Source organism: Telopea speciosissima, chromosome 10, assembly GCF_018873765.1.
Source record: "Telopea speciosissima isolate NSW1024214 ecotype Mountain lineage chromosome 10, Tspe_v1, whole genome shotgun sequence".
Classification (NCBI taxonomy): domain Eukaryota; kingdom Viridiplantae; phylum Streptophyta; class Magnoliopsida; order Proteales; family Proteaceae; genus Telopea; species Telopea speciosissima.
The window spans coordinates 52,908,231-52,933,757 of NC_057925.1; the positions used below are offsets into that span (position 1 = coordinate 52,908,231).

Here is a 25,527-nt window from a genome sequence, read left to right on the forward strand (position 1 = left end):
CACATTAAACTGGCACGATTCCAATCCGAAAGTCTCCGAAGCTTGACGCCCCCTTCATCCTTTGGGTGATAGAGCTTGTGCCAAGCCACTTTGAAAGATCCTCGGTCTGCATGCCTAAATCAAAGGAATCTAGCCATAATCTTTTCTAGGCGATGATCACCAACTGAGGCAACTTGAAGACGCTAATCCAATAGGAGATTGTGCCAAAGAGCACAGAGCGGATGAGCTGCACCCAACCAACGAAAGATAGGACCTTCTCTTTTCAAGATGAGAGTCTCAATTCCACCTTGGTAGTGAGCTCTTCAAAATCATTAGGCTGTAGGTTCTTCAACGAAATGGGGACACCGAGGTATTTTATTGGGAAAGAGCCCATCGGAATGCCCAAGGAAGTCAAAATCTGAATCTACAGGGGAGAGGGGCAATTCGGAAAGAAGAGATGAGTCTTGTCATTGTTGAGGGAGAGGCCAGAAGCAGCCGAGAAGCGACAGAAGTAAATTAATTATTAAATATATTTCAAAATTAAAAACATAACACTCCTTGACCAGGTTATGAGAAGGATGAGTCAAGTAAAAAAACCTGGTTTTCTAAATATGCTTTAAATGTCTCCCACATTTGTCATATAATATATTATATATGAAGATAATAAGTGATATAATACATTTGATAATAGTGTAATTTTTATATAAAATTGATAATTTTTTCCCCAGCCCAATACTGACCATGCATCTCCCATCCCCTCCCCATGATCAAGGCCAATCGGGGTCAGCCCGGCCCGACCCTGAGGGCGAGGGGTTGGATTTTCTAGGCCTTGAGTCAGGGTCGGTTTGGGCTTGGGCCCAGCTAAGGGGACTTAGAGTTAGGCTAGGGTTTTATAAAGCCCAGCCCAACCCGACCCTGTTGTAGCCCTAGTCACACTACTAACAATGGCTATGTTAGCTTATCTCTTGAGTAAAACCGATCAACTGAAATAACGATGGTCCTACACCTATAGGTTAGGATGATCATAGTAGCTCATCTTCTTCCTACTTGAACAACAACCAAGAATGTTGTTGTTGTGCTAAGGGTTTAGTATAGGGCTGCAATAGGGTTGGGTTGGGCTGGGCCTTTTAAATCTCTTGTCCAACCCTGAGTCCCCTTAGTTGGGCCTAGGCCCGACCCAACCCTGACTCAGGGCCAGAAAAATCCAACTCTAACCCACCCTCAAGGTTGGGCCAGGCCAGGCTGAGCCTGATTGGCCCTAATCATGACGATGGGGGGGGGGGAGGGAGATGCATAGGCTAGCCAAGCTAGGAAAGGGAGATGAATGGGCTGATCAAGCTGGGAAAGGGAGATGCATGGGCTGGACAAGCTAGGAAAGGGAGATGCATGGGCTGGCTAGGCTGAGAAGAAGAAGAAGAAGAGTAGAAAGAAGAAAGAAGAGGAAAAACAAGAAGAAGAACAAAAAAAAAAAAAAGAAGAAGAAAGAACAGGAAGAAGAAGATAGGGTCGGGTTGGACCGGCCCGGGCCGGGCTTAGCCCGAGGCCTCAACCTTGACCCGACCAGACCCTCCCTCAGGGCTAAAGTATCTCAATCCAGGCCCTGTTTGGGCTCAGGGCGGGCTCGAGCCGCCAGGGCCAAACTTGCACCCCTAGTTTGGTATGGGCCGGTGATCCCAACTTGAGGGTTTTGACTCATGGTGCCTGATTTCCCTTTTCCTCACCTACATTTATCATTTGAAGCTCTCTCTGCTCCCTCCTTGGAGAGACCTACATGAAATCCCTTACCATTCCCATGTAATAAACAAATTAGCTTCAAAACATCTCTTCATTGTTAATACATTAGAATTTAATATTATGTGCCCATTTATTTTTTGCGATTTGTTTTATTGGAAGAAATGTTTATCATGCGTGAAGAAAAGATACAAAATGGAAGAAAGGCAAAAGTCTGACTTTTGAGGGCTCACTCAATATAACTGAAAATTTTTTTTGCAACTCTAAACCTGGAAATATTTCATGATTGGAGATTTGTTATTTCAAGGTATTTGTTTTGTGGGTCTAATAAGACGTGAATGAAGAGATTCTCTCTTTATCATAGGTGGAGACAAATGAGTTGAGTCCCTCTACACGTATGTTTGCTTGCACGTACGAGTCTGGTGCTAACACCTGTCCCACTTGTTGCCAGTAGTGAAGAGAAATATTTAAGAAAGCAAAAGGGACATGTGTCGATACTTAGCCTATACTTGCAGGTGAACATACATGCAAAGGATCCGAACTCGAGAGAAACTAGGTACTTTATGTCTATTCTCACTAGACATAAAGTTCTTGTTCCAACAATTACCCCATATATATTTTGGTATTGAGAAATTTATTTACCTCATGAGGATGTGTTGTTGCTAAACCTATTATTGATCACCATGAGGATACCAGAATTAAACAAATAGGGTTTTGGATATCCTCGAAAGTTAGAAAATTGGGCAATACCTTATTACTACCATGTTTACCTCCAAGATCGTGAGAATTGTGTCGAAATTGATTAGGTAGATCCAACAACATCCTTATAGGCCATGATAGTCATGGTGTTAGTAGTTTATTTTCATTTTGAGCTACATGCATCATGGAATGTCAAAATGATGAATTGTGACCTATTGAGGAGGCCTTATAAATAGATTACCTTGAAAGTTTTATCGGACAAGGGGATCACCTTGTGTGCAAACCTAAGAAATTCATTTATGAGTTGAAACAAGCTTATATAAGTAGTGGGACTTGAAGTTTGATCAAACCATTACTTCCTTTGTTTTTATGGAGAATCGTGCCGATTGATGTATTTACATTAAGACCTAGAATAGTTGTTTCATCATCCTAGTCCTATGTATATGAAGATGTGATTCTCTTGAGAAGTAGTGATCTTGGGTTACTACATGAAACTAAAGCTTTTATGACTATATATATAAATTATTAGGGTTGTCCCAAAGGGAAATATCAATAAAATTTTGGATCGATTCAGATGGTGGATTCTAAGCCAAATGTAACACTTATAACTAAAGGCAACAGACTTTGGCTGAAACAATGTCCGGTGAATGAAATGAAGCAGTAAGAAATACAGAGTATCTTATATGTATCTATTGTTGACAATTTAATATATCCTCAGATTTGTTTCAGACTTGACATTGCCAAAGCAATGAGAGTGTTGGTTAAATTTCAAAGGAACCCAAGAATGCCACATTAGATGGCAATGAAGAAGGTATAGAGATACCTCAAGGGGACCAAGAATCACACAATTGGTGTGTTGATCATTTGGGATTGATTTGCTACTCGAAAAGAGACTGAACTACTATTAGGTAAGGCCAGAAGGAGACTTGAGTCCAAAACCCATCGAAAAAAATCCCTTCCCGGCTGACGAGAGTCTACGTCTGGGTCTTATCCCATCTCAAACTCGGATTAAGAAGAGTGACCTTGAACTACAAACCAATCAACATAAACAATACAAGAAACTGGATATAGAGATAAGGGGAGATCTACCTTGAAAATATCTTGAGATGGAAGGAAGTGTTCTTGAGATCATACTTAAGACATTGCACATTCTACAACTTGTGATACTTAAGATCATACTTAAGACACTGCATTATATGTACAATTTATGATTCCAAAGAAAACCATCTACCATTTTGTTTTTGTTGTCATTACTTATGTATTTGGTGTACACATTAAGTTACGTAATGATAGATGCCTATAAGGTTGCAGGAAAATTTTGGTTGGACCATGAATTGACCAATGGGTTGATTCAATAAAGTCTCACTCACCACATTAGGGTTCGTTTTAAGGACAATATATCGTGATACATGGAAGGAAATGTTCTTTGTATATATGAACATGCACCACCATATTTGTGGGTTGAAATTTTCATTTTGATCATTTTAAAATTCCCTTTTGAAATAAGTTTAATATAGTCATACATTCAGTTTGAACTTGTATCATTTACTTGTCATGTGATAATATACGCAAGTAGGAGAATGTAAGATGATGTGGCCAGTGTTCCATGTCAGCATAAGTAAGTAATGTGGATGACGATGACTCATCAAATAACTACCTTGATAAGAGGTAGTTATCAAATCGATATTAAAGTCTGATTAGGTTCCTGATTTTGGGTTTACGAGGGTTGTACTCTATCATCAAGAGCAGCCATTAATAAACCCTAAAAATCAGAAGCACCTAGGCATCCAAGCATTGTCATTGCCACCGTCGACGGAAAAGCATAAGCTGGAATTGGACAGCAAACAAACCTTCATGATCCTGTTGGAGGTAAGTCTGCAATCTCCACTTCAGTTTAGTGGTTAATTCCTACAAATAGAGTCCATCCAATAATGCATGGCTTGTGTGTTCATGATTCTCCTCATATTATCAGACTCAACATGAATTAACAAAATAGCAATTTAAAAGGTCCTTGGTATCAATTGATTGGGATTGAGGTTCTGAGCGGGCAGGGTTGTCTTGGTGCTGGGGTTGCTATGCCTACTGAAGGATTAATGGGGAGGTATGCTCAGGGTGATGGGGTGGATGATTCTTAAACTTTGCAAGAGGATCACAGTGCGCATGGTCCAGAGTCAGGGACAACCGTTGGAGCTGGTGACCCTTGGTCCTCTTTGTTCTCTCGAAGCTTAGGATGAATGGTGAGTTTAGACTACACTTTGTATTGCCTACGCCAATGGACAGGAAGTTAATTGTTGTGTATCCAAGGGCTATTCTAGAGGAGGGATTCTCACAATGGACCAACACTTCAATGGGCTATTATCTTGGACGTCGGCCGCCATTCAACTTAGCTTGTGATGTGCTGCTAAGATAAAATGAAGGGTAGTTGATTCCATTGATGTTTTTTTCTCCTGGAGAGTGGGTTTTACATTTTCTAGTTTACCTCTAAAGCTGATAAACTCTGGATTCCAGAAGGGGGACCATGGTTTGTGCAATAGAAACCTATCCTCCTCAGGCCCTGGTCTCCCCATTCTTCCTTGACACAGTATCTCTTGCTCTTCAGTCCCCATTTGGGTTAACTTACTTACTTACCTAACCTCCCATTCCATTTATGGACAGAAAAAGCCTTGAGTATTATAGGCAATACTCTGGGACTCCATTGTACTCAGAGAAATGGACTAAATCCCAGAAAATGTTGTCCTTAGCTAGGCTTTTTAATGAAGTTTCAGCAGCAAAGGATATTCCCTCTATTATTATTGCTGCTAAAGATGGTGCGAGCTCCACCCAAGAGGTTCTATATGATTGGCGCATATCTCATTGTTCCAATGCCTTGTGTTTGGCCATGGCGACAATCAGTGCCCCCACCAAGGTTAGTTTGTTCCAGGTGCCCCTCAAGAGAGCAAAAGGGAAGCATCTTCCCAACGTTCCATCGTCGAGGAGGGGTTCTACCACCTCCTTGTTGCAGAAGAGGCAACAGCCTTGGCAGCCTATTCAACAACCTCGAAATGGTGCAGAGACTCTGCCAGAGGAGCATGGTTCGGATTCCAATTATGAGCAGCTACTGGAGATTGCAAAGGAGGTTGAGATTGTTGTTGAGGAGAGATGCTGGTGTGGCTTCTGGGTCTGGCCTGATACGTGATAAGAGAGTGGGAATGGATAGAGAGAACAACACCAATGGGGCTCCGCAGGCTCAAGATCACATGAAAATGGGTAGACACCTGACAATATATAGGACCCGATTATAGCCACAATAGGTTTGCAACATCAGTATGTGAAGGGGAAGAAACTACAATGGTTAGTATGCTGCAAAAACCAAAACCTCAACCCTCCAGGAGGAATTCAGTTTAGTTCTTGTGTAACCATTCCCATGCGTGGGCAGGAGGAGAAGATCCTTCAGATGTTGTTAGAATCTACTGAGATGATTGTTAGTTGTATGACTGGGTTCCCTGCGAGGCAGGATTAGTTTCTATCTGTCATCCTCTCTCTGTCCTATCAGTTATGGAATGCCTATGTTGGAATATTGGAGGATTTAACACCCCTAAAAATACCAACATGCAGTGAAGGGTTGAGTTCAGAAATTGAAAGTCAAGATTTACATCATCAAGACTAAGGTGAGAGAAGAGAATTGATTCAGCCTTCAACTTCTTGGTAGGAAGCTGGCGGTATAGCCACAATTGCAGACCTGGGTCATCTATCCAATTCCATATTTTGAAACCGTTGTTAATAGTAGCTGCACAAGTAGTTTCAGAATCAAAATTTTGCCTATAAGGTATTTGATACGATGATCACAGGTCGTGCTGGTAAAAAACAAGTATATGCTACTTGTTTCTCCATCTTTGAATGCTCAGAATAATATCCATTTACTTAGCATGGATGTGCTGAACAATTTTGAATTGTTTTTCTTTACTAGGAGCTCAAGGAATAGAGTGACGAAGACATGGTATTCAGTCTGTGTGAGCTAAAGCTGAGCTATTATTGCTTCTTTTTTTTTTCCTTCTGGTTTTGACCCTTTTTTTGGTTGGGAGGGGAGAGGGGGGAGGAAGGTGATGAAACACATAAAATGCCAAGCATGAAAAATTGTGATTATTTGATGACCCAGAGACCAATAAGCTGATAATAAAAAATTGTGGCCAAAATTATGAATTATGAAAGTACAATTATTCTATAAATAACTATGCAACAGTTTCTGCCAAAATAAGCATCTTGAGAACCTGTATATATTCTGAACTAGTTCAATAATTTCACAGATGAAATGGAAGCAAATGACATTGAAACATTTTATAAATCTGGTTTACTAGGCACTTTTGAAGGAAGGGAATCAATGAATAACAGATGGAATTACATGTTACATCAAGAAGATAAAGGTGTGGCTTGGGGGAAAAGCGTTCACATAAAAAGAAATTTTAAATATAATTGACTCAAGAAAGATATGGCAAACTTATGACTGATGGGAGAAGTAACTAACATCTCATTGACTAGAAACAGCAGGGTGTCCCTATTAACAGCTGGGTGTTCCTACTTTAAGTGTTGGATTATACATGGTAGGGGGAAGTCAAGGAAACAACCTTAATCCAAGGAAGAAGCAACATCAACCCACCCAATGGGAGTCATCAAACAAACTGAAGGAGCTCTGACGTGAATATACAAAAGCTGAAGTAACTACATTGAATGAGGTGATGTTGAAAGGAGACAGGAAGAGAAACCATCCAGATGAGTGTTACATGATAAAATGATTACTCAGAACGTGGCAACAGAAATACAAAGCCCGAATTCTCACGAATGAGGGATGGCGGTTCAATGTCAGAAATGTCAATCTGTTCCATGGACTTTGATATGTCATCAACTGAAAATGGTATGCTGCACCATAAATGAGAGAATGTTAGTTACCACAGACCACCACTGCACCAACATCCAGAAAATGAACGTCAGAGACAACTCGATGGTTGATCACATTTCTAACCTTGAATCATCGTCCAACAGAAAAGAATTGCTGCCGGCATTGTTTGAATCTTCAGTCATCAGCACCCTCATGTTGGATATAACCTAGCCAGAAGCATCAAATAAGACAGCTAACCCTAGTCTGGAATTATGCACAATTTTGTTGCTGACTCAAATATTATAATATTCATTATGATGATGACAATGATTCAAACCTAGTTTAGGTAATGGTGCCCATAATAACTTACATCCGAGGACACACTGTGTGTTCCATACTTGTCATCCCAGTACATTGTACTAATCCGGTAAAGCTGCTGTATGCTGAGCACCTATGGATGGGAGATAGAACTGGTTGAGATCCAAGGAAGAGGAGCAGGTAGGAGCAGAATGCTCTTTTGGAGTACTTAAGAAAATTTACTCACTGGGCAGAGGTCATGGCTTATTTCATCGAGTGTCTTCTTTGGCTTCTGATGTATGACCTGAGACAAGTGAAAGTAAATAGCAGATTCAATCATCTTCACCAGAGGCAGTATTTTCATGCTTTCCTATCTCATTAAATAAAGAGATATCTCTTTCTATGTTGGTAGGCAATGAGAACAAGCTATTAAGTATTACAAGAAGGGAAAAGAAATACAAGGAACCCAATAGCCTGTCTGATATGTTTGAGCTCATCCCAAGCTGAACCTGCATACTGCAAATTCTTCTCTTTTTAAATACAGGAAAGCAGCGAAAATTATTGCCAATAACTAGTATGTCATAAAAGTAAAAGTACCTCATCTGTTGCCTTATAGCACCAATGTTCCAATTCGGCCAATCCTGCCTTGACATATTCGCCATTACTAAATGAGCAGCACTCTCGCCTCAATAGGAGACTGCAACCAAATGAGGGCATGATGGTAAGTTCCTTATATTTTCTCCTTTTCTGAACGTTTGGGTGGGGTAACACAGTGGAATAACAAAAGAGGATTTTTTTTTGGTTGACTCTATTTAGTTGGAATAAGGCTTAGTAGAGCTGAGTTTTTTGGGGAAGGGCAGTAAAGAGTCTCCAGAACATCCACACAGGACAAATGACTATATTCACGAACCTGTTGAAGAGTTGCACATTGATGAAAGAAAATATTTGTGTGAACACCTTTCGCACCAAAAATGGAGGCACCTATAAAGGAAAGTAATGGAAAATGTAAATGACAAAAACTACATTTAAATCATATAACTTAAATCATAATGAGCTTCTAATTAGCATTCAATTGACAAGGGTTCAAGGCACAACAATTTGATCCAGAAATCAGACTGCTTGATCTATTCGAGAGACTCATTGACCATGCTACAAGTTAATGCTCTCGTTCCAGTCCATGCTTTGGATTCCCGAAAAAGAAATGATGAAATTAAGGGAATGAGAAGAAACAGACAACTAACATGATTGGCTTTCAATGTGCTCAAGAAAATTCCAAGGCTTTTTACAATCCCCTGCCAGTGAGCAATCAAAACTTGCTGGGCTGTACCATTTGCAGGTGAACGGGATGATCCCTTGACTAAGCTTGCTCTAGATGTTCTTGGTGCCTAACATCCAATTCATTCATACAAAACTATATGAGAAGTGGTATAAAATGGGAAGAAATAAAATTTCAATAACTAAGAGAACACAACACCATTACTTGGCCATGATATATCACTCAAGCATGTAAGCTGACTAAAGCAATACCTGAATGCATAACCCAAGCAATGGAGAGATCTCTTTCTTCAAATTATCTCGGATCATCCCATATATTTTTTCTACGTATGCTGTAAGTTGCTGTTTGAAAAGTAAAGCAGGGTATTTCGCTTCAACCTGGCGCAAGGTATCTACTCCACCAACCACCCCTCCATTGGAAAAAGATAGATTAACACCTTGTGGTGCTCCCCTGAAACTCTAATAAGGATAGAATTGCAGGACATAAATTATATAGCTCACAAGAGATAACTTTCCTCAAGGCCATAAAAATTTCACTCATAATGCACCCATTTCTTACCTGAGTCATCCTCCCAAAGAGGGTAGCTGATGACGATCGACGGCGTTGTGGAGCCATGCCAGCTGCACCACTTGCTTTTAATGTACGCTGGAGTAGCAACAACAATGTCGATGCGTTGGACAACCAATAAGCTAAGACGTCATTGTTCTCCTGAGTCTTTAATCCACGGATAGTTTAGGGTTAAAACAAGCCCTTGCAAGATATAAAAACTGAGAACATTGCCTGATAAAAGCACAGACAGTTCAAACCTCAATAGCCTGTCCAATTGTCTGGATAATATGGTCAAAAACACTGGTACGTTCTACTTCAAATGATCTCCAGTGACGAAGACATTTGTAAATGATACAGGCAGCGATTGGTCTGCTGCCAGAGAAACCCAGGTGTTGTGCAATACACCTAATGAGCAAGTCCTGATTCTCCTGCTGTTTCTCGTTTAGAGATTTCTGTGGTTTCTCTTCTATTTCGGAAGGTTCCTTTGTTGTTAAAGCCCCGTGCATATCCTACCATATTGTCCCAGAAGATAAACGTAAAACAGAGTTAAAATCACAAATTGAAAAAAAAAAATTTTGAACATTTGACAGTCATAAAAGAACTCCCACGTACAACAGTTGTCTTGGTATCAGCGCTCACTAGACGACCACTCTCGGATTGCCTCTGACAGTTATCAAGCAAAAAGAATGTCAACTAAATATCTGGGAAGTGAGAAGAATAATTCAGACTAACAAAAAATAACTTGTATGAGTACGGCGTACCAGACTAATTGATTTAGTGCGTCCTGAAAGGAACTTGTTATTGGGTGCCATGGTCAATGACTGCTGACGGAGAACTTGATTCTCTGATGCTAGATTGGTAAGCTTCTCTTCAAGCCTAATTGCAAAAACATAAGTATAACATTAAAATGCACCAATTATAAGTGAAGAGTTACATCGGATGTTTCAAATATGATATATATGATGGCTCAAGACAGATGGCCCTTTTGATGATGTTTATGTTAGGAATATAAATATAGGTAACCCTGAAGTGAAGTATCAGTATCAGGTGTGGCAAAAGTCAGAAAAGCAAGACATTGGGAAACTAAATAGATGCACTCATGCACTTCAATTTGCTATGGCATTATAAAAAGATCTGTATACATAATTAGACATCAGAAGATACAAGGGATTAATATCAAGAAGAGAAAGAGGGTAAATTCTAGTTTGCTCATTAAGGAAAAACGAAAACAGGTTTGGTGCAAATAACTTCTCTTTTTGTTGTTTCTTTCTTCCTTTATCTTAAGATATTTGGTAGCAGTTTTTTGGTTGTTTTAGTAGCAGCATTTATATATATGGGAAAAGGATCGCCACCCAGTCGCGCATTGTGGTGTGCCCCTGCGCCCATACCTTCCAGAAGCATTCCGGATCCCTCCCTTCGCCGGACTTTCTTTCTCCTTACCTTCTCTATGAAAACAACCCCTATCTCAACAAGGCTTCTCTTCTTGTCCTCTAGATGCCGCATCAGAAGCTTTCTTTTGACTTTTTAAGGCTATTCACTGCCATGTGTCCTTTCTCTCCACATTTAAATTCTACTTTATCTAAGCCCTCATAAAGCACTTTCCTGGTGTCTCTTTCTCCATTCAAATAAATTGACAGAAATTCTTTTCTTTTCGAAGTGAAAGGAAGAGCCACGCCTCGCATAATCTAGGCTTTCGCTCATTCAATCCCTGGGAAGAGGCACACTCGCAGTGAGAGAGCTCACTCGAGTCAAGCAAGGGAACACAGGGATAGCTAAAGCTAGGGGCTCAGACTGAATCGATAGGAAACATGTTACCCACTCACATACACAGGATCAGAGGAAAAGACTCCATCAAGACGAAGGAAATCACTCATAGTCAATCGAGAGAGCTCACTCATAGATCACTCCCAAAGGAAAGGGAAGGGTTCAAGTTCAGAATCGAGCAAACTCAGGAAACTAAAATAATCATGACATGCATGCGGGGTGTTACATGATGCCTGCCAGAAATGATTCTCACTCCGATGCTAAATTTTAAATCCTAGGTTCAAAGTGGTTTTGGTGAAATCCCCCCTCAAAAAAGGGGGAAAAAGAGAGGAAAAATGTTACTTGATCAGAATATTCAACAGTATTTAAGACCAAAAGAAAAGAAAGAACAGAGGAAGAAAATATGGGAGAAAAGAGTGCAGATCGATAGTGTTCAAAATACCCTTATCGACTGCTACATTGATGCTGATTGGGCTGGTTCAGTTTCTGACAGACAATCTAAATCTAGATATTGTAAATTTGTAGGTGGTAACCCGGTTACATGGAGTAAAAACAAGCCGGTTGTAGCTGTTAGATTTATTAGATATTTTGGTCTAAGGGTATTTTAGGAACTGGTTAAGTTCCAGCAGTCCTATTATGTATTTTCTTCTTTTTTCCTCTTTTACCTTTTACCTCCTTAGGGAGGTGGATGTATTATGTTTATCATTAGTAATGAAGTAATATAGCTGCGTGGAGAATTCTCTTCCACTCAAAGAATTACAACCGAAACAGTCTCTTCTTTCCCTTCCTGTCTTCTTCTTCCTCTCCTCTTTTCTTCTTCCTCCTCCAACTTCTTCTCCTTCATTTACTTACATCCCTAACCTAAAATCCAACTTGGTATCAGAGCTTTAGGCTTGAGAGTCGTATTCAGCCTTTTGCTCCTATTTTTTTTTCTTCTCTTTGGAATCCTAGGTCATAAAGGATATCAAGGAGGAGATTCCTATGTGAAGAACTTGTTGGAGAAGTATGAAATAGGTTCTATGTAACCTATTCAAGTGTTTGAAGATGCTATTTGAGCTGAGTTGAAGCTCTCTTGAAGTTTTAAGAGCATCAAGCCACTGCCCAGGGTTTCCACCAGCTGAAAGTTGCAGGCCTGGTTTCTCTCTCCCTCGGCATGAGCTTGAGTCTTGGAATGGACTACTAGAATCGCCCAAGGGTGGTTATTATCCTCCACATGTCCCCTTTTGCTGATTACAAGACCTTTTTGAGCATAGCTCCATTTTGTGGAGTCTCATTTCCTGCCCAGGTAAAACCGAGAATGCTTGTCTTCCTCTTTTCCTGCTTTTGGACTGCAAATGGTTGCTTTCTTGGTTGAGGACTGATTAGGGACAGCTATGTGTGAAGTTTTTTAAGCTTGTTTAAGTTTGTGTTCCTCATTGGAGAGTATTGGGGTGAAATTTGTCAAGTTTTTTTTTTACCTTGCTGAAATTCGATTCTTGTGTTGAGTTTCATCTTTGGGTTGAGTGTGTACTCCCCACTTGGTTAGGGTACTCTTATTTATGGTCAAGTGCCGCTTTTTTCCTTACAATATGGCTGATTCGAATGTCTCTGTGGCTAGTTCGGCTGATTCACAGCCCATTCCAACAGCCCCTCAAGCTGTTTTTGAGATCCTCCATCCACAAATCTCCATTGTGAAGCTTGACAACACCAATTACCTTGACTGGTCACACTCAGTGAAGTTCTCCCTTAGGAGCAAAGGGAAGCTTGGGTACATTACAGGTGCTATTAAAGCCCCAGAGCCTGGTTCCCCTACCTATGAGAAATGGGAGACAGAAAATTCCACAGTTATGACATGGCTCATCTTCTCCATGAAGCACGAGATTGAGAGAAGGTTTACGAGAAAAGAAACTGCCAAGGCTATTTAGGACAGTGTCTCCCAAACCTTTGATAGGGTTGGTGACTTTGCAAAGGTCTATCAGCTTCACCAAAAAATTAATTCAATGAGGTAGGGTGACAAGACCATTTCTGAGTACTACAATGCTTATATCAGTCTTCTGGAGGAGTATGGCCACTATGGGGATCTTCAATTGACCGATCCAGAGGATGAAGCAAAGGTGCATTGCACCCTTGAAAAGGAGCGAGTCTTCACATTACTTGGTGGTCTGAACCCTGACTATGAAGCAATCAGGCTCCAGATCTTAGGTCAGTCCCCTCTTTCATCTCTTGATGAGGTGTGTAGCTACTTACAAAGTAAGGAGACTCGACGTGTTACTATGGAACCAACTCCAGCATCATCTCTTGAGAGGTCAGCTCTCAATTCTAGTTCTTTCCGGAACACCTGTGGAGGTGGTAGAGGCTAGGGGCCTAAACATGGGGAGTTGAGACAGGTGGTACTAGTGGAGGTGGCAGAGATAGGTTTAAATGTGATCATTGTTGGAGATCTGGACACACCAAGGATAGGTGTTGGACTCTTCATGGCCGTCCTCCTGGTACACGGGGTGGTGCTCGTGGTGGCCGTAGAGGGAAAGCTCGAGGAGCCCACTCTGTTATGACTGAGGCAGACGCTACATAAGATGACTCTACTCTGGCAGATGCGGTGTTTCGCAGGGTCATGTCACAGCTGAGCACATCTCCTACACCCACGGTGGCTAGCTCCTCTTCATCCTCAGCTTTGCAGGTCTCCACCTCAGTTTCTATTGCAGCCTAGTCTTGGGTCATTGACTCTGGTGCCACTGATCACATGACTGGTACGTCCCATTATGATGACTCCTATACCATTTGTTTTGGTAAGGATAAGGTTAGGGTAGCTGATGGCTCCCTTTTCTCCATCTCTGGTAAGGGCAGCATTCCTGTTACATCATCCATTTCTCTTACTTCTGTTCTTCATGTCCCTAACCTTACTCTTAATATTTTATCTGTGAGTCATTTAACTAAATCTCTAAACTCTTGTGTCACCTTTTTTCCTTCTCATTGTTTGTTTCAGGATTTGGTGACAAAGAGGATTATTGGCAGTCGTCGTGAGGAGCAAGGACTTTACCTTTTTTACCCTTTTTTGCCCACAGCTCAGTCCTATGTGTGTGGACGTAATAAGAGTAGTTCTGTGGATTCTGTTATGTTATGGCATCGTCGTCTTGGCCATCCATCTTTTGTTGTAATGAGGAAAAAATTACCTCACTTATTTTCTTTTATTTCCTCTTCTCATGTTTTTCATTGTGAACCATGTATGTTTGCCAAAAACTGTCGTTCACCTTATCCATATCATGGTAATAGATCTACTTCTCTTTTCCATATTGTGCATACTGATGTTTGGGGACCTGCCCCCACTACTTCTTTATTTGGCTGTCGTTACTTTGTTTCATTTGTTGATGATTTCTCTCGTGCTACTTGGACTGTTCTTATGAAGCATAAAAGTGATGTCTATGATGCATTTAAAAATTTTTATGATTTTATCAGATGATTCTCACTCAGTTTGATACTCAAATCAAAATTGTTCATTCTGATAAAAGGGGGGGGGGAGTACATGTTTGGTGGCTTCCAAACCTTTTTTTACTGATAATGGCATTATCCATCAGCTAGCGTGTGTTGACACACCCCAACAAAATGGGGTAGCTGAGAGGAAAAATCGCCATTTATTGGAGGTCACTCGGAGTCTTCTCTTTGGCATGCATATTCCTAAGACCTTCTGGTTTGAAGCTCTTCTCACTGCTTCTTTTCTCATAAATCGCATGCCCACCAAACTCATTGGTTCCAAATCTCCCTTCGAAACCTTATCTCCACAAGTTTCTACTTTCTCTCTTCCTCCCAAAGTCTTTGGCTGTGTTTGTTATGTGCATGTTAACAAACCCCATCGCACCAAACTTGATCCCAAGGCTCTCAAGTGTCTCTTTCTTGGGTACTCTTCTACTTCCAAGGGCTACAAGTGCCATCATCCTTCTTCTCGTCGGTGTATTCTTTCCAAGATGTCACCTTCCTTGAATCTATCCCTTTCTTTGCCCCTTCTTAACATCATCTTCAGGGGGAGAATTGTGGAAGTGAACAGGCTGCTGATTTCCTTCATTCTCCTCTCCCTCTCTCTTTTTTTATGCTTGACATTGGAAAACATAGGACTGGATGTGGTTGATACTAATGATCAATCAGGTGTGAATACAAAATTGGTTGTTGAAAGTGGTTCTGGTAATGAGAAGGAGAAGGATTACCACATTAAATACAGGAGAGGTGAAGGCTTGCATAATGAAGGAAAGAAGACTTGCCAAGAGTCCTCTTTAGATCCAGATCCACATCCCGAGATTCATTCCCCTCAATCAGGTGATATCCCTTCTCCTCCATCTTATTTAGACCTTCCTATTGCTGTTAGAAAGGGGACAAGAGCTTGTACTAATCCTATGGCCTAGTTTATTTCCTATGATGCTCTTTCTCTTACAGATCTTGCGTTTATTACTGCTCTCTCTACAACTTCTATTCCCAGGAATGTTACTGATGCTATGTCTAACCCAAAGTGGAGACAAGCTATGTCTGAGGAGATGATGGCTCTTGAGAAGAATGGTACTTGGCAATTGGTGGATCTTCCCAGGGGACGTGTCCCAGTTGGATGTAGATGGGTCTACACAATAAAGTATAAATCTGATGCTACTGTTGAGAGATATAAAGTAAGATTGGTGGCCAAGGGGTACAGTTAAGTCTATGGAATTGACTATCAGGAGACATTTGCTCCTGTGGCTAAACACAACTCTATAAGAGTCCTTTTATCATTGGCTGCCAATAAAGATTGGCCATTATACCAGTTAGATGTCAAGAATGCCTTCCTTCATGGTGACTTGGAAGAGGAAGTGTACATGCAAACTCCACCAGGTTTCAAAATACCTTCAGCTGAAGGGAAAGTGTCTTCTCAAGAAGGCACTATATGGTCTCAAACAGTCACCAAAGGCATGGTTTGAGCGCTTCCAGTAGGCTATTATGAAGAATGGGTATTCTCAGAGTCAAGCAGACCACACTCTCTTTACCAAGCGGGGCAATGGTACCATTACAACCCTTATTGTCTATGTTGATGATATTGTTGTCACTGGAGATGATACAGCTGAGATAGATAAACTGAAGTTCTACTTGGCCCACCAGTTTGAAATTAAAGATCTGGGCCCCTTGAAGTACTTCTTAGGGATTGAAGTATCAAGGTCCAAGAGAGGAATCAACATATGTCAAAGGAAGTTTGTCCTTGATTTGTTGATAAAGACAAGAATCTTAGACTGCAAACCAGCAAGTTCCCCGATTGAGCAGAACCACAAACTAGGAGAAGATTGTGGTCCCTCTCTTGTCGATGCGGGAAAGTACCAGAGGCTAGTGGGGAAGCTTATCTTGTTAGATGTGTATAGAGTTGTAATAAGGGTAGTTCTGGTACTAGTCTTGTTACTAGTTACCTTATTATGTAATTCTGTATTTTCTTCTTTTTTACCTTTTACCTCCTTAGGGAGTGAGTTGTAATACTTTAATTTATGACTTTGAAGTAATATAGATGTGTGGAGATCTCTCTCACACACACAACCATTACAACCGAAATATTACTCTTCCATTCTCTTGCTCTCTTCTTCTTCTCTTCCTCTCCACCATCTTCCTCCTCCTCTCTTACCTACATCCTTAAACTAAAATCCAACTTGGTATCAGAGCCAAAGGTTTGAGAGTCGTATCATCTCTATTTTCCTCATCTTTTTCCCTCTCTTTGAGATCCTAGAATTCAAGGGATTTCAAAGAAGAGGTTCCTATGTAAATCCTTTGCAAAAGAGGTATGAAGTAGGTTCTCTATAACCTATTTAGGTGATTGAGGATGATTCTTGAGCTACTTTGGAGCTCCATTGAAGCTGTTTTGAAGTGAACCAAGCAGCAGTTAGGGTTTCCTCCAGCTCAAGAGTAAAGGCCATGTTTCTCTCATTCTCGGCATGTTTTTGGAGCTTGGAATAGCTCAACAGAATCGTATAAGGGTCCTCTATATGCTCTAAGTGTGCCTCCTTGATGAATGAAGGTACTGTCCAAGCATAGCTCAGTTTTGTGGATCTGCTCTTCTGCCCAGATTTCCGCCAGTTGCAGGTTGAATCCATGGATCAGGTCCATTTCAGCATGGGTTTGGCTGTTGGACCAGCCTACTAGGATTGTATAAGGACCCTAGTTATAGTCTTCGTGTTCTCCTTTGATGGATGAGACTCCTCTTTGAGTTCTACTCAGTTTCGTGGTGTTGTTCTCTGCCCAGGTAAACCCGATAATGCTGCATTTTCCTTGTTCTTGCATTTAGGGTATATTGGACCTCTTGTTTGATTGAAAAGTGATGATGAATATCTGCATTTGAAATATTGGGGCTTGTTTAAGCTGTTTTATCTCTTGAAGAGTGTGGGAGTGAAGCTTTGTTGTGTTGGAATCTTTGTCTTTAAGCTGGCAGCTCTGTTTTTGTGTGTTGGGATAATTTCCTTGGGTTGATGGCGCACTCCTTGCTGGTTGTTACTGCTTATGGTCAAGTACTCTTTCCCATACACTATGGGTGATACATCCGCATCGAACTTGGTTCGCTACCTCACGACCTCTTCCCACCGCACCTCAAGTTGTTTATGAGAGTGTGCCTACACAGATCTCCTTTGTAAAACTTGATGGCACCAATTATTTGGATTGGTCACACTCCGTGAGGCTGTCACTAAGAAGCAAACGGAAACTTGGGTACATTACAGGTACCATTAAGGCTCCAGAGCCTAGTTCACCTGGCTTTGACCAATGGGAGGCCGACAATTCTACAGTCATGACATGGCTGATCTTCTCTATGACACCTGAGATTGGGCGAAGGTTTATAAGAAAGGAGACTGCCAAGGCCATCTGGGACAGTGTTGGACAAACTTTTGATCGAGTGGGTGACTCTGCCAAGGTCTACCAGCTTCACCAAAAGATTAACTCCATGAGGCAGGGTGATAGGACCATTTCTGAGTACTACAATGCCTTCCTTAGCCTTTTGGAAGAATATGACCACTACAGGGATCTCCACTTGAAGGACCAAGAGGATGAGGCCAAGGTATATCAGACTCTTGAAAAAGAGCGTGTCTTTACCTTACTTGGTGGTCTGAACCCTGACTATGAGCTCATCAGGCTTCAGATCTTAGGCCGGTCTCCCTTTCCATCTCTTAGTGAGGTCTGCAGTTACTTACAGAGTGAGGAGACTCGGCGTGTTGCTATGGAGCCCACTTCTGTATCTTCTATTGAGAGGTCAGCCCTCAACTCCAGTTCTTCCCGAGACACCCGTGGAGGTGGTAGAGGCCAAGGGCCTAACCGAGAGGTAGCCAATACAGTGGAGACAGTAGGTGCTAGTGGAGTTGGTCGTGACCGGTTTAAATGTGATCATTGTGGGAGAACTGGCCACACCAAGGATAGGTGTTGGTCTCTTCATGGACGTCCTCCTGGCACACGTGGTCGTGGTGGCCGTAGAGGGGGAGCTCGAGCTCACTCTGTGATGACTAAGGCAGATACTACACAGGATGACTCTGCCTTTATGGATACAGTGGTTCGCCGGGTCATATCACACCTTAGCACATCTTCTACACCTTCTGTAGCCAGTTCCTCATCATCCTCCGCTTTACAGGTCTTTACTTCAGCCTCTACTACAGCCCAGTCTTGGGTCATTGATTCTGGTGCCATCGACCATATGTGAGTACGCCCCATAATTATGATTCCTATACCATTTGCTCGTAAGGATAAGGTTAGAATAGTGATGGCTCCCTATCCTCCATATCCGGTAAGGGTAGCATTCCCTGCACTTCATCTATTTCTCTTACTTCAGTTCTTCATGTTCCTAACCTTACAGTTAATCTTTTATCCGTGAGTCACTGACAAAATCTTTGAATTCATCGCATCACCTTTTTCCCTTCTCACTGTCTTTTTCAGGATTTGGTGACGAAGAGGATTATTGGTAGTGGACGTGAAGAGCAAGGCCTTTATCTTTTTGATCCTTTTGTGTCTACAACTCAGTCTTATGTGTGTGGCCGTAATGATAGTAGTTCTGTGGCGGCTGTTTTGTTATGGCATCGTCGTCTTGGCCACCCTTCGTTTGTTGTAATGAGGAAACAGTTGCCTCACTTATTTTCTTCTGTTGCTTCTTCTCATGTTTTTCAATGTGAATCATGTATGTTAGCCAAACATTGTCGTTCCTCTTATCCATATCATGGTAATAGAACTGCAGCCCCTTTTCACATTGTGCATACTGATGTTTGGGGACCTTCCCCTACTACTTCTTTATTTGGCTTTCGTTATTTCGTGCCATTTGTTGATGATTTTTCTCGTCTCATGGACTGTTCTTCGAAACATAAAAGTGATGTTTGTGATGCATTTCAACATTTTTATCGATGATCCTTACCCACCCCGGATCAAAATTGTTCGGTCTGATAAAGGGGGGGAATACATGTTTGGTGGCCTTCAAACCTTGTTTACTGATCATGGCATTATCCATTAGCTTGCATGTGTTAACACCCCCCAACAAAATGGGGTTGCTGAAAGGAAAAATCGCCATCTATTAGAGGTTACCCGTAGTCTCTTGTTTGGCATGCATGTCCCCAAGACCTTCTGGTCTGCGGCTCTTGTTACGGCCTCCTTCCTCATCAATCGCATGCCTACTAAACTTCTTGACTACAAAGCTCCCTTGGACATTCTATCTCCTACAGTCTCTGCTTTCTCTCTTCCTCCTAAAGTCTTTGGATGTGTTTGTTATGTGCATGTTAATAAATCACATCGCACTAAACTTGATCCCAAAGCTCTCAAGTGTCTCTTTCTTCGGTACTCCTCTACTACCAAAGGTTACAAGTGCTATCATCCCTCTTCTCGCAAGTGTTTCATCTCCAAAGATGTGACCTTCCTTGAGTCTATCCCTTTCTTTGCACCCTCTCAGCATCCTCTTCAGGGGGAGAATTGTGGTAGTGAACAGGCTGCTGATCTCCTTCATTCCTCCCTACCTATCTCTCCCTTTATACTTGACATTGGTAAGCACAGGGCTGTGGGTGTAGATGTGAATACAAATCCGGATGTTGACAATGATACTGGTAAGGATAAGGATTACCATATTACCTATAAGAGAGGTAAAGGCTTGCATAATGAAAGAAAGAAGACCTACCAAGAGTCCTCTTTGGATCCAGATCCACATCCTGAGCCTCCTCAATCAGGTGATATTCCTTCCCTTCCATCTAACTTAGACCTTCCCATTGCTGTTAGAAAAGGGAAAAGAGCCTGTACTAATCCTGTAGCCCAGTTTGTTTCCTATGATGCTCTTTCTCCTACAGGTCTTGCCTTTGTTACTGCTCTCTCTACTGCTTCTATTCCCAGGAATGTTGTTGATGCTATGTCTGACCTAAAGTGGAGACAAGCCATGTCCGAGGAGATGATGGCCCTTGAAAAGAATGGTACTTGGCAATTGGTGGACCTTCCAAGGGGACGTGTCCCAGTTGGATGCAGATGGGTCTACACAATCAAGTATAAGTCAGATGGGACAGTTGAGAGATACAAAGCAAGGTTAGTAGCCAAGGGGTACAGTCAAGTTTATGGGATTGACTATCAGGAAACATTTGCTCCTGTGGCTAAGCGCAACTCTATAAGAGTCTTATTATCCTTGGCTGCCAATAAAGATTGGCCACTATATCAGTTAGATGTGAAGAATGCCTTCCTTCATGGGGACTTGGAAGAGGAAGTGTACATGCAAACTCCACCAGGCTTTAAAATGCCTTGTGAAGGAAAGGTGTCTCCTCAAAAAGGCTCTATATGGTCTCAAACATACCAAAGGCATGGTTTGAGCGCTCCAACAGCTATTCTAAAGGATGGGTATTCCCGAGTCAAGCTGATCACACTCTCTTTACCAAGCGAGGAGATGGTACCATTACAGCCCTTATAGTGTATGTTGATGATATTGTAGTCACTGGAGATGATCTGGTTGAGATTAAAAGACTGAAAATCTACTTCGCTCAACAGTTTGAAATCAAAGATCTAGGTCCCTTGAAGTACTTCTTAGGCATTGAGGTATCAAGGACCAAAAGAGGAATCAACATATGTCAGCGGAAATTTGTTCTTGATTTGTTGACAGAGACAGGGATGTTAGGATGCAAACCGGCAAATTCTCCTATTGAACAGAATCACAAACTAGGAGAAGATTGTGGTCCTTCTCTTGTTGATGCGGGAAAATACCAAAGGCTTGTGGGGAAACTTATCTTTCTATGACACGCCCAGATATCTCTTACGTTGTGGGAGTTGTGAGCCAATTCATGCATGCCCCCAAGAGTGGCCACTTGGATGCAGTGTATCGCATTCTCAGATATTTGAAGTCTTCTCCAGGGAAAGGACTGTTGTATGTAAAACACAGTCACTTAAGAATGGAAGGTTTTACTGATGCCGATTGGGTTGGATCCATTACAGACAGGAGATCTACCTCGGGTTATTGTACCTTTGTAGGAGGTAACTTAGTTACATGGAGAAGCAAAAAGCAACATGTTGTGGCCAGATCTAGTGCAGAGGCAGAATTTAAAGCTATGGCTCATGGAGTGTGTGAGCTCATTTGGTTGAAGAGACTAGTTCAAGAATTGGGATTGGGCACTGAAGGGCCTATGAGGCTATACTGTGACAACAAGGCTGCCATCAGTATTGCTCACAATCCTGTCCAACATGGCCGAACTAAGCACATTGAGGTTGATAGACACTTTATTAAGGAGAAGATAGACTCTGGCTGTATTTGTACTCCTTTTGTGGAGACCGGTGATCAGGTTGCAGACATCTTCACCAAGGCTCTCGCCTCTCCTCAGTTTAGTACTCTCCTAAGCAAGCTGGGAATGCATGATATATATTCTCCAGCTTGAGGGGGAGTGTTAGATGTGTATAGAGTTGTAATAAGGGTAGTTCTGGTACTAGTCTTGTTACTAGTTACCTTATTATGTAATTCTGTATTTTCTTCTTTTTTACCTTTTACCTCCCTAGGGAGTGAGTTGTAATACTTTAATTTATGACTTTGAAGTAATATAGATGTGTGGAGATCTCTCTCACACACAACCATTACAACCGAAATATTACTCTTCCATTCTCTTGCTCTCTTCTTCTTCTCTTCCTCTCCACCGTCTTCCTCCTCTTCTCTTACCTACATCCTTAAACTAAAATCCAACTTATCTACCTTTCCATGACATGCCCTATGCAGTGGGAGTGGTGAGTCAATTTACGCATGCCCCCAAAAGTGGCCACTTGGATGTTGTATATCGTATTCTCAGATATTTGAAGTCTTCTCCAGGGAAAGCACTGTTGTATGCCAAGTATGATCACTTGAGAGTGGAAGGCTTTACTGATGCCGATTAGGCTGGATCCATCACAGACAGGAGATCTACCTCCAGCTATTGTACCTTTGTGGGAGGTAATTTGGTCACATGGAGAAGCAAAAAACAGCCTATTGTTGCTAGATTCAGTGTAGAGGCAGAATTTAGAGCCATGGCTTATGGAGTGTGCGAACTCATATGGTTGCAAAGACCAATTCATGAATTGGGTTTTGATACTAAAGGCCCTATGAGACTCTACTGTGACAACAAGGCAGCCATTAGTATTGCTCACAATCCAATGCAACATGATAGGACCAAGCATATTGAAGTGGATCGACACTTCATCAAGGAGAAGATAAACTCTGGCTGCATTTTTACTCTCTTTGTGAAGACTGGTGATCAACTGGCAGACATCTTCACCAAAGGACTTACCTCCCTTCAATTTGGTACTCTTTTATGTAAGCTAGGAATGCATAATATTTATTCCATAGTTCGAGAACTCGCGAGATCTCGCCGAGTTTCTCGGTTTTTGGAAAAGCCGAGACGAGACTGCCTACGAGTCTCAAAAGTGCAATATCTCGGTGAGATCTCGGTGAGATCTCAGATCTCGGTTTCGACCCATTATTTTAACCCACCTACCACTTAAATACCTTACCTAATTGGACAAAACTTGACATATCTCGGTGAGATCTCGGATCTCGGGTCCAGATTTCGGGTTGACCCAAAGTTAAGGCTTCGAGTTGAAAAAAAAAAAAATGCACCAACTCGGCGAGATCTCGACTCGTCTCGGTTTTTCCAAGAGTCGAGTTGGCACCGAGACCCGAGTTTTAGTACCTTGATTTATTCTCCAGCTTGAGGGGGAGTGTTAGAGTTATTATATATTTTGGTCTAAGGGTATTTTAGGAACTGGTTAAGTTCCAGCAGTCCTATTATGTATTTCTTCTTTTTTCCTCTTTTACCTTTTACCTCCCTGGGGAGGTGGATGTAATATGTTTATCATTAGTAATGAAGTAATATAGCTGAGTGGAGAAGTCTCTTCCACTCAAGGAATTACAACCGAAACAGTCTCTTCTTTCCTTTCTTGTCTTCTTCTTCCTCTCCTCTTTTCTTCTTCCTTCAACTTCTTCTCCTTCATTTACTTGCATCCCTAACCTAAAATCCAACTGCTCGATTAAGTGCAGAGGTAGAATTTAGAGTCATGGTTCATGGAGTATGTGAACCTTTATGGTTGAGAAGGCTAGTTCAAGAGTTGGGGTTTGATTTTGAGGCACTCATGCATCTCTATTGTGATAACAGAACTGCTATTAGCATAGCCCACAATCCTGTGCAACATGACCGGACGAAGCACATAGGTGGATAGACACTTCATCAAAGAGAAGATTGACTCTAGCTACATATGCACTCCTTTTGTAAGGGCTGGTTATTAGTTGGTAGATATCTTCACAAAGGGACTCATTCATCATCAATTCAGTACCCTGTTGAGCAAGCTGAGAATGTATGGCATTTATTCTCCTTTTTTAATAGTTACCTCCCTAGGGAGTCGTATGTAATTCTATACATTATGTTAGTGAAGTAATATAAATATGGTAGAGAACATTCTCTAACACACAACATTTTACCATCATTTCTCTTCTTCTTCTCCTTCAACCTTGTACTCTCATCTCTCTTCTTGTCTTTTTATTATCTTACAATCTTTGACTTCCAAGTTCCAACTGAAAACAGCACGAGTCACCATCTAACTCCAGACCTTCCAGACAACCCAATACCCATATACAATTTCTCATTTCTTATATAAAGACCCAATCAGGATCAAGGATTTAAAAATTAAGGCCCACCCTTTGGGAAAAATGAAGAGTAGAGGAGAAGATGGTGAACGCATTCCATACTGCATACACACATTAAACATGCACTCTTATGGACTTGCCTCAGGGAAGTTGAAGAGTAGAGAACCTTAATCCAGTTATGCCACCTTATGCCAAAGTGTTCCTCTGCATAAGGTGCTCCAAGAACTCCCAGTTTATGTGATCGTAGGCTTTTCCAAATCAATTTTGCTAGAAGAATCAAAGTTCCACTTCAAAATCTAAAGTTAATGCATTCATTAGCTATAAAATTCTGCCAGGAGTGATAAATCAACTCAAAGTAAGCCTTAGCCCAACCAGTGGGGTCAGCTATGCAATGTCTGTTACATCATTCCACCCTTTCTAGAGCTATATCAGCCATTAATCGTAAGAAATCATGTATTCTCTCACTGCTTCAACCAAAGTCATTTTTGGACTTTATATTGTCCTTTAAACACTTTCAACTTGCACCATCCCATGCCCTATCATTACTGCAGTCAATGGTCTTCACTGTGCATGACTGAACCATCTCAGATGATCTTGCCATAAATGATACGCATAACTATATACTTAAAAACCCATTAGTACTTTTATTGTCTAAAGCCACATACACACACATACAATATTAGCTTTCTGTACACAATTATGAGATTCTTAGTGGTCTGTCCTGCATTCCAATAGAAGAGGTGTACAACTACAACAACAACAACAACACAGCCTCAACTAAATGGGGTCGGCTGCATGGATCCTTCCCAAAACAAAGTAGAGAAAACTGAGGTCCTCACGAAGGGAAAGGAAAGTAAGAGAAACTTAAAAAAGAAGTGAGACAAGAAAGGTAAGTAATGGAAAATGAAAGATGAAAGTAAGCGGAAAGAGGATAGCCCAGGAATTCAGGAAAATTTCAGCTGCATGGTGTCGATAACGTGGATCCTTGCCCTCCAATAGGCTCTATCTGAGGTCATACTTGGCACAAGACCCAGACTATGCATGTCATTCTTCCAATAGAAGAGGTGTCCATACAAAAAAAAAATTTAAGAACTCTAAGTTCTATTTTAGAAACATAAAACTAAACACATTTATAGGTCTTTTTTCTTCAGAACATGGTGTTTTCGGTTGATGATTAGCCAGCCAGTTCATTTTAAAATATTTTCTATATGGTAAACAGAAGGGTAAATATTTTATTGATAAGCGTAGGTTATGGATGTCAAAATCATACACCAACGTGTCTGCCATTTTGGGGATAGCTTTAGACTGTAGTATGTTTGTAAA

At 41.4% G+C, this 25,527-nt stretch overlaps 1 protein-coding gene across 2 annotated transcripts in view; it reads right to left on the reverse strand.

Annotated features, from left to right (window-relative positions):
- Positions 1-6,713: 6,713 nt before the first annotated feature.
- LOC122642699 (myosin-11-like) overlaps positions 6,714-25,527 on the reverse strand; it is a 52,055-nt gene continuing 33,241 nt past the window's right edge. The window contains exons 27-39 of one of the 2 annotated variants that reach the window (XM_043836254.1): positions 10,145-10,259; positions 9,996-10,046; positions 9,641-9,892; positions 9,393-9,548; positions 9,086-9,292; positions 8,800-8,943; positions 8,469-8,539; positions 8,156-8,255; positions 8,018-8,074; positions 7,806-7,862; positions 7,632-7,712; positions 7,406-7,488; positions 6,714-7,302 (exon numbers count right to left, since the gene is read on the reverse strand). In XM_043836254.1, coding sequence (XP_043692189.1) covers positions 7,179-7,302; positions 7,406-7,488; positions 7,632-7,712; positions 7,806-7,862; positions 8,018-8,074; positions 8,156-8,255; positions 8,469-8,539; positions 8,800-8,943; positions 9,086-9,292; positions 9,393-9,548; positions 9,641-9,892; positions 9,996-10,046; positions 10,145-10,259 — 1,498 coding nt within the window. In that variant the 3' untranslated portion in view covers positions 6,714-7,178. The remainder of the gene's footprint in view (positions 7,303-7,405; positions 7,489-7,631; positions 7,713-7,805; positions 7,863-8,017; positions 8,075-8,155; positions 8,256-8,468; positions 8,540-8,799; positions 8,944-9,085; positions 9,293-9,392; positions 9,549-9,640; positions 9,893-9,995; positions 10,047-10,144; positions 10,260-25,527) is intronic. The other variant, XM_043836255.1, reaches the window with a different exon arrangement.